Raw genomic sequence first — 13109 nt, forward strand, 5'->3', positions numbered from 1 at the left:
TGATGGGGGGGTAGTGGGTGGATGACTGATGGTTTCTAGCAGAAACAGTAAATAGATAAAGAACATGGACTGTTAACAGGTCCATATGATTGGACACATTCACGGTGCATTGTTTTGAGAGACAGGGTCTCACATGCCCATGGTTAGCCTCGAGCCAATGATGTAGCTGAGGATGACCATGAACTTCTGGTTCTGATGCCTCCAGCTTGAGAGTGCTGGGATTGCAGGCCTGTCTCCCACTCCTAGTTTTCCTGGGATGTAGTTTCTAATGAAACTAGCAATTATAACACTTTTCTTTTATAATTGATAGTAAATAGGAAGAAACTTGTATACTCTATCCCTGGTAAAATCGTTTGCCTTTGATTTTGCATTTTCTTTATTCCTCTTGCTACCAACTTTAGGAATCACCAGGAGAAATGGAAACAGTCTGTGTGCTTTAAAGACTGTAGGAGCAGAGAACAAGGACACTGCCTCTGCAGCCACCAGTCCACAGCCCAAGGTCAATGGGGGAAATTTCACAAAGCCCTCCTCCCAAGGTGAAAAATTACAGGCAGGCAATTGGCTGTCAGAGAGGGACAATCGGCTTTCTCTGGGGATAAACTGTCAATGGGCTATCCAAATCCAAGTGATCTGCCCCAAACACATGTACGTAAGAGCAATGCAAGATGGACTCAGTAGAGAAGAAGAGGTCATGAATTTCAGAGGGACTCGGGAACCAAGGGGGAAGTTAGAGAAGGGGAGGAGTGGAAATGATGTACACCATATGTGGGGGCCAGTGGAGTGTCAGTCCGAATGAGGAAGGAAGGAAAATCAAGTTCAGCATGACTCAATAGCCCTTGTTGGATCAAACTTCTAGAGTCTGATATAGAGTCCTTTATTTTGTGTTGGATCAAACTTCTAGAGTCTGATATAGGGCTCTTTATTTTGGGCAAATTAAAGTGTAGTACAGTTTAGAAAATGTTTCCTGGTGTAACACAAAATCACCTGTGCACAAGGAAGCATGACTATACTGAAACTCTTCTCAAAATACATGTCACTTCTTCCATGAAGATGGTTCTAGAGATAGGCCACATGCATTATCTTATAGGCCCAGGGGAGGATCTGATGTGGTCTCAGTCACACAGACAGCACTTGAGGTCATTTGGGTCACTAGCCACTTCCTGTCATAGTTGTGGGATCTTCGGGGAGTCCCTGGATATTTGGGTAGCACACAGGCCACCTAGACTATTAAGTATCTGCAGTGGTAGTTGTGGGGGCTCAGGAAAACCCCTGGGCATACAAATAATGCAAAAGTCACCTAGACCATTGGCCACCTCTGGGCTTGCTTGTGGGACCTTGGTATGGGCTGTCCCTACAGACAACACAGATCACCAGGCTGTTAGCAACCTCCATTCCCAGACTTCGGGGTGGAAAACAGGCTATACATTTCTCTCAATGAAGAGACTTCCCTGTGTGTTTAGCACTCTTGGTTTTCCAGAGCTTCCCTGCGAGATAAAGGACATATGTGCTCCCATCAACACTACTAATGTATGAAATTCTCAAGAATTTAAGTGAAAAAGTGATATGCTGACCTTGGTAAACTCTCATTAGATCAGTCCCCTTGTATCAGTGGGTGATAGCATCCCTTGCAGTCCTTATTTCCTTTTTCATTTTCTTCGTCCTTCTGCTCCTCATTTGGACCTTGGGGGACTCAGTCCGGTGCTCCAATGTGGGTCTCCATCTGTATCGCCGTCCATCGCCAGATGAAGTATCTATGGTGATAAGCAAAATATTCATCAGTATGGTTATGGGCCAAGGCCGGTTCAGGCACCCTCTCCTCTGTCCAGAGAACAATCTGGGGATCTCTCCTTGGACCTGGGATCCCATATATAAACATGTCTCCTGTAAACCCTAAAATGACTTCCTTAGTTGAAATATATTCTTCCCTGATCCCATATTCATCCTTCCTCCCTCCCCCCCATCCCGGTCAACCGAGCTTTCCCCATTCCTCCCCTACTCCCTTCTCTCTAACCCTCTCCCCTTCCAACAACCCTCCCCCCCCCCATGCACCCGAGGTTACCTGGGACTCTTGACTATTTCCTTACCAAGGCCAGTTGGACTGTGACTGAATGAGGAAGTGATCCAACCAGATTCTCTGAATGTGGCCGGATTCTCTGAATGTGGCTGGCCCGGAGTCTTTCTGAAAAGCCATTGACAATGACACTGGGACTTGTTTCCTCTGCATATAGTGGATTTTGGGGATCCAGTCTGTTTGGATACTCACCTTCCTGGACCTGAAGGGAGGGGGGAGGAACTTGAACTTCCCACAGGGCAGGAAACCCTGACTGCCCTTAGGGACGAAGAGGGAGGAGGAGAGGGAGTGGGGGGAGTGGGAGGGTGTTGGGAAGAGGGGCATAAATGGAAACTTTTATAATTTAATAAAATTACTTTCAAAAAAAATTCTATAATGAGTAAGACAGAAAATTAAAAAAAATAATTATTAATGTTCTTGAAAAGACCTTGATTTCATTTTTTTTCTATGGTTAAATAAAAATCAGTTGTGTATTTGATCCATAAAAAAAAGTGATATGCTGTACCAATAAGAAAAGTCTAAGGACACAGGATTGAAGCACATTTTAAGGCATTAAACTTAACCTCTCATCACCAGCAATTAATTTCCTTTTCCATAGGGATGAGAATGCTTTTTTAAACTTTACTGATTTTTATTGTATGCATATGAGTGTTGGGTGCATGTATGAGCCTGAGAAAGTCAGAGAGGGCTTGAATCCCTAGCAGCTACAGTTCCAGGTGGTTGTGGGCTGGCACATGGGCGCTGGACACTGGACTCAGGCCCTCTGCAGGAGCACCCAGTGCTCTGACTGTTGAGACATCTCTCCAGCCCCTGGTATGAGAATTCCTGAAACAAAATCTTAGAATCAGGAAAGGTCAATCTTAGCGAATCTTTGATGCTGTCAGCAGCACCTCATATCGTCCTGGGGGTGTTTCACTTTGGGAGACTGTTTGTGAAATGTCCCTCATTTCAAAATTGTAATAGAGGGCTGGCAAGAATTCTTAGTAGGCAGCATCAATTTCTACATATACTTGACTCTCTTAGTTCAATGCCTGAAAAGAAGAGAAAGATAAAACACTAAGCTGAAAGCATAAAAAAAAATAAAGAAAGAAGAGAAAGATGCATGAATCCTGTCCTCAGGCCTCTACATACATGTTACAGCACACAGGACATTCACATACACATAAACACACTTGTGGCCTGCACACATGCAATGTACCAATAGTAACCAGTATAAAATAAAACTGAAAAATGTAACTCTATAGACACTTAGAAAGAAGCAACTTCCTTAGGTGTGTCCTTGTTTTGCTGTGCCTGAAGCTCTCCACAGTGTTCATGTATCAAACCTGTGAACTCCAACTCCTGAGGGGAGAGTTTGGAGCCAGCTCTCTATGTTTAAAGATGCCTTCACATTTGGGCTGTTTCCACAAAACTTTCCTAGAAAGGCTTTTTCTAGAATAATGGGTATAAATATTTTTAGGCTCCTCATGTATCGACACTCACATATGAAGTATCATTATGATCTCCAAATACTCCCCACCCCAGTGGCCTAGTCACTCTGCAGCTGGTGATTGGACAAATACCTGAAATGTGACCTCAAGTCCCTACAGCTCTAGCTGTGAATGCTTTAACTCAGCTGCTCATGGTGGTGGGGGAGGGGCTGTTGAGCCACCATCCACAACCCTTCCATCCACGGTTAGAGAAGCTGAGAAATGACAGAGTTTCCTTTCCATGGTGAGGAACAGGGCTAGAGTGTTCACTCACAGAGCGTTTTCTATCAGAAGAGACCTGCTCAGAATAGCCCTGGGTTGATACTGTCCTAGCTCCTCCCACTCATCAGAAAAACTAATTTCCCCACAAGAAGTAAGAAGAGGTCACGAGTTTAGAACTGAGACTACACCTCAGAGATTCTATTCTTGGATATCCTGAGCCCCGTGTGGTCACTGAGGACCCTGGGTTGTGCAATATCCAAAATGACACCATTGCTGTGCTGAAAAATTTCCCTCCACACCCCCAGATTCCATTTCCCCTTCTGCCCAGCTGCCTATAAAGAGAAGGGACATATGGCTTCAAACACCAGCAGGACACAAGCGGCAGTGAGGACCGGTCTCTGCTGACAAGCCCCAGCTCCATCACCTGCTCTGCATCATGAAGGTCCCCATAGCTGCCCTGGCTGTCCTTCTCTGCACCATGGCTCTCTGTGACCACGTCTTCTCAGCTCCACGTGAGTCCACATTGCTACAGCGCGTGTCCCCACTCTGGTCTTCGGCAGACCACAGCAGTCTTTTCTGTGGCTACAGAAAAGGAGAAACTGATCTTTCTCTTTAAGATTTTTATTTTTCTCTCTGTGGGGTGGGGATGTCTAACCTTTTTTAGGTACCTGGGACTTGGATTCACAGTGAGCGAGGAGGGTGATGTCAATCACTTACCAGCCAGCCCTAGGATGCCTTTGGAGCTCTGACTGTAGGACGACTTAAGCTATGCCCCAGGTGTCCTTTGCTAATTTCTTGTATCAGAAAAAGCTGTGGAAGGGACATGGGGTAACCCACAGAGAAAGAGAAAGCCCATAGTGGTGTGAGAGAGAGAGAGAGAGAGAGAGAGAGAGAGAGAGAGAGAGAGAGAAACAGAGAGAAACAGAGAGAAACAGAGAAACAAAGAGAGAGAGACCAGAAAAGGAAAGACAGACAAAGAGGAAATTTCTGGTCCCAAATGTGGTCAAGCTCTAGCCTTCGTTACTGTCTCCAGAAGTAGTGGTGGCCAATTTTTCTGCTCTTTGTTGACTTGAACACATTCTGATTTCCCCCCTGCAGATGGTGCTGACACCCCAACCTCCTGCTGCTTCTCCTATAGCCGGCAGATTAACCGCAGATTCATTGCTGACTATTTTGAGACCAGCAGCCTTTGCTCTCAGCCAGGTGTCATGTAAGTTCTGTTCTCATGTTTTCCCTTAAATGGTGGGGTATGGAACAGGGTGAGGGAGGACTTATCAGCCATGGGAGAGGGGAAGCACAGGATCCTCACAGGGGGCCAGTGAGAGAGGCTCTCTGGAGCATCTCTTTGGATAGGGATCTAGATGGAGATGCCACAGAGGACCTCAGACTCTTCTATAGGATGATTTGATTTTTGACCCTCATCTCTCTCCACAGTTTCCAAACTAAGAGAAACCGGCAGTTCTGCGCTGACCCCAGAGAAACCTGGGTGCAAGAATACATTGCTGACCTGGAATTGAATGCCTGAGTGGTTTGGAGGCAGTGAGAAACCCACGAGACCCACATGGGCCCTGTGTGGAGCAGGGTCCTGAGCTGCAGAATATCCCAGCCACCTCCACAGCTCCATCTCCTGTAAACTGTTTGCTGCCAAGTAGCTACACCCAGGGACTCTCAACTTACATTCTAATTTAATTTTATACTATTTAATTTTGTAATTTATTTTATTGTCACACTTGTGTTTGTGACTCTTAGTTCTGAAAGATCTCAGGGAACTGTCCAACACCCGTTCCCCCTCCCCTTGCTCACACTGTGCTTGGTGACAGTGGGAGTGGCTGTCACCAGCCTGTTCTAGGTAGATGCAGTGACAAGGTCACATACTGACAAAGAAACAATGGATGCTTTGTTTACACAGAAGAATAATAAATATGCTCTTATGAAAGTGACTGGAATTGAGTTTTATTTTATTTTTTTTCTTTTTCTGGAAATTCAGAATTACGGATGAAGAGGAATAACAGCAAATAATAAAGAGATGTGAAATAAGATTCAGGGGTGGGGAGAAGAGGTGGGAAAGTGAAAATGGGTGGACTTCCATGGGGCACTCCCCTTCATACTGGAAGTATGGCTCTAGACCACTGGAATGGTGGCTATTTTGTGAAGAAACTCATAATGAACCTGCTTAGAAAAGATCAACATTCAAATAAATATCAAGTAGCATATTAGTTATGCATCCCAGGATTCAAGCTTTCTTAAGAACAATTTTGAGGATTGCTGTAAACTGCAGTGTTCAGAGGTGACTGGTGATGAGGACTCTGACCTCGTGAACTGTATTGAAGTCATGCTTTAATGGGTTTGGAGAGTTGGGTGGGATTTCTGGGGTAGCAGCAAGACCTATTCCTTCGTTGCTTTTCTTCGCCTGCCTCTGCCATGACGGGGCCTCACCATTTGGCTGAAAGTACCTGGCCAACTTCAGAAACCATGAGTGGAAATAAAGCTTTCTTCCGCTGAACTGAGTTTCTCGTGTGTGTTGTCAGGGCGCCTGAGAGCAGACTAAAGCACCTGCCAGTGCAGAGTGCACCTGAGACTGCACAATCAACCCCCTCCACCTGACAGAAAGGGAAAGCCGGGCTCAGAGAGGTTAAACTACTTGGTCAAAATCAGAACATAAATGATACAACCAAGTCACCACATCCAATAGACTCTTCTATTCTACTGACCTGCTGCAACTGCCCAGTCAGGCAACTACCCCAGATCAAGCAGAGACAGAGGTCCAATAGAGAAGCTCTCCTGTGACTGGCAGGATGGATAAAGGTACCTGCCACCAAGTCTCATGGCATGGTTTAGCCCCAGGACCTATGTGGTAGAATGAGACCCAATTTCTTCAAATAGTCCTCTGATCTCACATGCACACAAAATGAACAAATCAAAAGTATTTTTTTTAAAAGGAGAGGCTACAATTGCTGAGGCCTCCTTGTCCCCAGTTGACAAGGTTATAAGTGACATTGTTGCTATCTGAAGTTCCACCAGCAAAGGGGGCAGGCACTTAAGTCTCTTACTTTACCTGCAAACTATGGAATGTCAATCAACCATTTCTATCCTTCAGGGAGGCTGACCTGATAGCTTTGGGTGCTTTAAATATCTCATGGCTGTCCAGTGAGATGCTAGTCCAGCTGTCCAAACTGTAGGAGACTCAGTTTACCTGCAGAAACTGCCAGAGCTGTCACGCTCACTGTGGAATCTCCTGCACAAGCTCTAAGTGACATTATGTGGGTGTCTCTGTTTCACTCACCATCATTCCAGATAACCTGAGATAGCCCCCAAAGCTATCAGTTTGCCTCTAGCAGCCCAGCAGCTTCAGATGACACTGTCTGTAGCTGTGCCTCTGTGCATCTTAAGATGTCTTTAGTAGGAAGGGGAGAAGCATGTGTTCGTGACAGCTGGAGTGGAGACATTGAACAATGGGATTGAATAAAAGACCGGATATTAACCCACAAACCTATGAACACCTGATTTTCGACAAATGAGCTGAAAGTACACAATGGAAGAAAGAAAGCATCTTCAACAAGTAGTGCTGGCATAACTGGATGTTAACAAAATATACTTATGAATTTTAAAGTAGAGAATATTTAAGTAAAACAAGTCTAATTTATTTCATATATACATTTTTGAGACAGGGTTTTTCTGTATCTTTGGAACCTGTCCTGGAACCTGCTCTGTAGACCAGGGTGGTCTCAAACTCACAGAGATCCACCTGTCTCTGCCTCCTGAGTGCTTGGATTAAAGGCATGCACCACCACTGCCAGGCCCAAGTCCTTTTTTTTTTTTTTTTTACTCTTTTGCTTCGTTTTCTTTTCTGCATCACTGTGTCAGGGTCTCAGATTGGCAGAGTGGCACAGAGGAAACTTTTAAATAAGCATGCCTGGGTCTAGTGAAGGATGAGCCATATTCTAACTCTAGAGCCAGCTTCTCAGTAAAGAACAGCATAAAACAGTTTCAGCATTACCTATATCAAAGGACAAATGAATTCTTTCTAACCTGAATCTAGTTCAGAGATAAGTTTTGAACCTTGCCCATACATTCAGCCACAGCAGCAGTGGGTGTTGACTGGCTGCTGTCGATGCAGATAGCAAAGTATCTAGACCATTTTTTGTCTCATGGCCATACTTGCAACAAAACTTACAAACACACCAAAAGAAACACAGACAAACTTTTTAACAAAACAAGCATACACAATTTTCTCAAGAAATAGGCAAAACTCTTAAACAAGACAAAACTTTTTAACCATAATTATCCTACTATGATCAGTTTTTAAAAGCTTACTTTATGCTTTTTCCCTCAAATTAGTATGTGCAGATATGAAAAACCAGAGCAAACATATTTCACATCACCTGGCCTTCCACAACTTCCTATATACCTTCAGCCTGTTTCTCTGATTTCTTCAACATTGCTATTTTAGAGAAATGTCTCTTTCCATTTCCTTCGTTATTATTTTTGTCTCCTGCCTTCTTTCTTTATTTCCAGTTAACGTAAAATTTTATCAAAACCTTTCTGTAGTTTCCTTCAGTTTAGCACCCAGAGGCTCTTCTGCCATCAGCCGCAGAGTGCAGCTCCCTCCCTCCCTCCTTCAAAATGGCAACCTCAAGAAACAGAGACAGGGCACACAGAGGTGGGTCAAGCAAGCTGCTCCAGTCCTGACCCCTGCTTCAGTTTGCATGCCTCTGTGCTTGCACATGCAACTACCCAGATCTTGGTCACTTAAGTCCACTGCTTTAAGGACCACCGTGGTGCCACTAGGCATGCTGACTTGGTACACAACCTTAGCTAGCCTGAGCCCAAACTTCATACCCAACAAGTTTCAGAGAGCAGGGGGAGTCGCAGTCTGGAATGAAGCAGGGAGACAACCCTGAGAGCTTTTGGGTTGTTCAGGTCCACGGAATAGCACCATACCTCCTCATACATGTCCAGATCTGCCTGACAATGCCTGGAGTGCTAGAACCCAGAGGCTGCATAGCCCAGAGACCAGGGATAGAATCAAACGTGACTGGAAAGAGCAGACCTGAGAAAGTGAACTCCACAGAAGCAAGACTGAGACAGTAACCTAGGCCAGAGCAGGTCTGAGGCAGCATTCTCCAAAACAGCAGGACTGAGACAGCAACCTGGGCCAAAGCAGACCTGAGACAGTGACCTTCACAGGAGCAGGTAGAGGGGAACAACTGCTGAGTGAATGGGCCAGAGATAGAGACCGTTGTGGGTCTGGGCGTGAATATGGGACCTTCAAGGGAGTAGACCTCAGCCAGGACTGTTGTGGGTCAGGGCATGAGTCTGGGATCTTTGAAAAAGTAGGCCTGAGCCAGGACTTCCCAGGGTCTGGGTGTTGGTCTGGGACATTAAAGGAGTAAACAAGAACCAGAACCTCTGTGGGTTCAAGTGTGAGGGAACAGGTCTGAGCCAGGCCCTCTGCAGGTCTGGGCACACCCGAGTCTGGGACCTACAGCTGAGTAGATCAGAGTCAGAGACCTTTTCAGGCTCAATCCCAAGCCAGGGACCTCTGCAGAAATGGATCCAGACCAGGGACATTGACAGAAACAGATCTGAGCTGACAACCTAGGCTAGAGCAGGCCTGAGACAGTAAACTCCAACGGAGCAGAGCAAAACCCAGGAGTGCTGAGTGATCTCCAGGAAAACGGAATGACCAATGGGGTAACTAGAACCCATGACACTGACTGTACCACAAGAAACAACCATCTGAGCCTTGGATTCACTGGCACATAGAAGATTAGTCAACAGAATCATGGACAGCCCCAACCACACCAATTAGAAGAAAAGATGAATAGAAAAGGTAAGAACACACACAACACAACAAAGAGCAACACAACACCAGTAAAATCTAAAGACCCCACAACAGCAAAACTTGAAAAACCAAATATAGATGAAGCAGAAGAAAATGACCTAAAATATAACTTCCGGAGAATGTTTGAAACTCTTAAAGAGGAAATGAGAAATTCCCTCAAAGAAATGGAGGAAAAGACAAACAAAACATTGGAAGACATCAGCAAATCACTTAAAGAAAGCCAAGAAAAACCAATCAAACATATGAAAAAACTATTCAAGACTTGAAAACTGAAATAGAGACAATAAAAAACACAAACCAGGGGAATTATAGAAACAGAAATCATGAGAAAACGATCAGGAACCACAAACACGAGACCAGCTAGCCCTGTTGCCCTGCTGAGCAGTTCTTCCCAGAGAGATCCTTCATCTGGCGTTGGATGGCGATACAGATGGAGGCCCGCGTTGGAGCACCGAACTGAGCCCCCCAAGATCCAAATGAGGAGCAGAAGGAGGAAGAAAATGACGAAGGACTGCGAGGGATACTATCACCCACTGATACAAGGGGTCAGATCTAATGAGAGTTTACCAAGGCCAGATGGACCGTGACTGAACGAGCATGTGATCCAACCAGATTCTCTGAATGTGGCCGGATTCTCTGAATGTGGCTGGCCCGGAGTCTTTCTGAAAAGCCATTGACAATGACACTGGGACTGGTTTCCTCTGCATATACTGGATTTTTGGGATCCAGTCTGTTTGGATGCTCACCTTCCTGGACCTGGAGGGAGGGGGGAGGAACTTGGACTTCCCACAGGGCAGGAGACCTGACTGCCCTTGGGGACAAAGAGGGAGGAGGAGAGGGAGGGGGGAGTGGGAGGGTGTTGGGAGGAGGGGCGTAAATGGAAACTTTTTATAATTTAATAAAATTACTTTCAAAAAAAAATTTTTTAAAAAAAGGAACCAGAAACACAAGCATAAACAGCAAAATACAAGAGATGGAAGAGAGAATCTCAAGTGCTGAAGATACAATAGAGAAAATAGACTCATCAGTCAAAGAAAACATTAAATCTAACAAAAGCTTAACACAAAATATCCAAGAAATAAGGAATATCATGAAAATACCAAACCAAATAATAATAGGTATAGAAGAAGGAGAAGTTCAACTCAAAAACACAGAAAATATATTTAACAAAATCACCAAAGAAAACACTGACAACCTAAAAAATAAATGCCTATGAAGATACAAGAAGCTTATAGAACACCAAATAAACTGGATCAAAATAAAAAAGTCCCCTCATCACATAATAATCAAAACACCAAACATACAGAATAAAGGAAGAGCTGCAAAGCAAAAAGGCCAAGTAACATATAAAGGCAGACATATCAGAATTACACCTCTCTTTTCATTGAGACAATGAAAGTCAGAAGGTTGTGGTCAAGCATTGTATAGACATTAAGAGACCATGGATGCCAGCCCAGACTATTACAACCAGCAAAACTTTCAATCACCATAGATGGACAAAACAAGATATTCCATGATAGAACCAGATTTAACCAATATCTAGCCACAAACCCAGCCCTACAAAAAATGCTGAAAGGAAAACTCCAACCCAAGGAAGTTGGTTACATCAGCAAACACAGACAATAGATGATCTCAGAGCAGTAAATGCTAAAGAAGGAAAAAACGCAAAAATTAACATCAAGAAGAGTGAACACTAAATTATCAGGAGATAACAATCACTGTTCCTCAATATCCCATAATATAAATGAACTCAACTCACCTATAAAAAGGCACAGGATAACAGATTGGATGAGAAAACAGAATCCATCCTTCTTCTGTAAACAAGAAGCACACCTCAATCTCAAAGACAGACATTACCTCAGAGTAAAGAGTTGGGAAAGAAATTTCCAATCAAATGGTCCTAAGAAAAGAGCTAGTGTAGCTATCCTAATATCTAACAAAATAGACTTCAATCTAAAATCAATCAAAAGAGCCAAAAAAGGACATTTCATATTAGTCACAGGAAAAAATCCATCAAGAGGAAATCTCAATACTGAACATCTATGCCCCAAATACAAGAGCATCCTCATATGTAAAATAAACACTTCTAAGCTTAAATCATACATTAAACCCCACACACTAAGAGTGGGAGACTTCAACACTCCCCTCTCACCACTGGACAGGTCAGTCAGACAAAAAATTAACAGAGAAATAAGGGAACTAACATGTTATGACTCAAATGGACTTAACAGACATCTATAGAATATTCTATCCAGATATAAAAGAATATATCTTCTTCTCAGCACCTCATAGACCCTTCTCAAAAATTGGCCATATACTCAGTAAAAAACAAACCTCAACAAATACAATAAAATTGAAATAACTCCATGTATCTTATCAAATCACCATGGCTTAAAACTAGAATTCAACAGCAATACTAATTCCAGAAAACCCACAAACACATGGAAATTAAGCAATACTCACCTGAATCATCGATGGGTCAGAGAAGAAATAAAGGAAAAAAATTAAGATTTCCTAAAATTCAATGAAAATGACCACCCAACATACCCAAATTTATGGGACACAATGAAAGCAGTGTTAAGAGGAAAGTTCATAGCAGTAAATGCCTACATAAAGAAGCTGGGAAAATTCCACACTTGTGAATTAACAGAACATTTGAAGACTTTAGAACAAAAAGAAGCAAACTCACCAAGAGAACTAGATGGCAGGAAATAATCAAATTGAGAGCTGAAATCAACAAAATAGAAACAAAGAAAACAATACAAAGAATCAATGAGACAGAGAATTGGTTCTTTGAGAAAATCAACAAAATAGACAAACCTTTCTCCAAACTAAACAAAAGGCAGAGAGTGAACACCCAAATTAACAAAATCAGAAAAGAAAAGGGCCCATAACAACAGACAAGGAAGAAATACAGAGAATCATCAGGTCATATTTCAAAAATCTGTACTCCACAAAATTGGAAAACTTAAAGGAAATGGACAACTTCCTTGATAAATATCACTTACAAAAATTAAATCAAGATCAAATAATCAAATTAAGTAGTCCTATAGCTGCTGAAGAAATAGAAACAGTCATCAAAAGTCTCCCAACCAAAAAAAAAAAAAAAGCCCAGGACCAGATGGTTTCAGCTCAGAATTCCACAAGATTTTCAAAGAAGAACTAATACCAATACTCCTCAAATTGTTCCACACAGTAGAAACAGAAGGAACATTGCTAAACAGGCACCATTCTATAACATGGAGGGCTGCTTGTTATTTTGTGTTTTCTGTCCTGCTCACCCCCTCCACTGTTTAGTCCCAGAGAAAAATCACACAGAAATCTCTATAAGTTATAAAGCTGATTGGCCCATTAGGTCAGGCTACTTATTAGTTCTTATGACTTATCTTAACCCATTATTCTTATCTATGTTAGCCATGTGGCTCAGTACCTTTTTCAGTGGGGCAGATCACATCCTGTTGCTTTGGTGTTCTGGGCAGGAGTGGGAGGAATCAACTTCCTC

At 43.2% G+C, this 13109-nt stretch overlaps 1 protein-coding gene across 1 annotated transcript; it reads left to right on the top strand.

Annotated features, from left to right (window-relative positions):
• The first annotated feature begins 3970 nt into the window (after positions 1–3970).
• Positions 3971–5702, top strand: LOC146893230 (C-C motif chemokine 3-like). The gene is made up of 3 exons (XM_085694446.2): positions 3971–4274; positions 4861–4972; positions 5197–5702. The coding sequence occupies exons 1-3, from the start codon at positions 4199–4201 to the stop codon at positions 5285–5287; spliced, it is 279 nt and encodes a 92-aa protein (XP_085550572.2). The 5' UTR covers positions 3971–4198; the 3' UTR covers positions 5288–5702.
• Positions 5703–13109: the final 7407 nt, after the last annotated feature.

This window comes from Myodes glareolus, chromosome 9 (genome assembly GCF_982192425.1).
Source record: "Myodes glareolus chromosome 9, mMyoGla1.1, whole genome shotgun sequence".
Lineage (NCBI taxonomy): Eukaryota > Metazoa > Chordata > Mammalia > Rodentia > Cricetidae > Myodes > Myodes glareolus.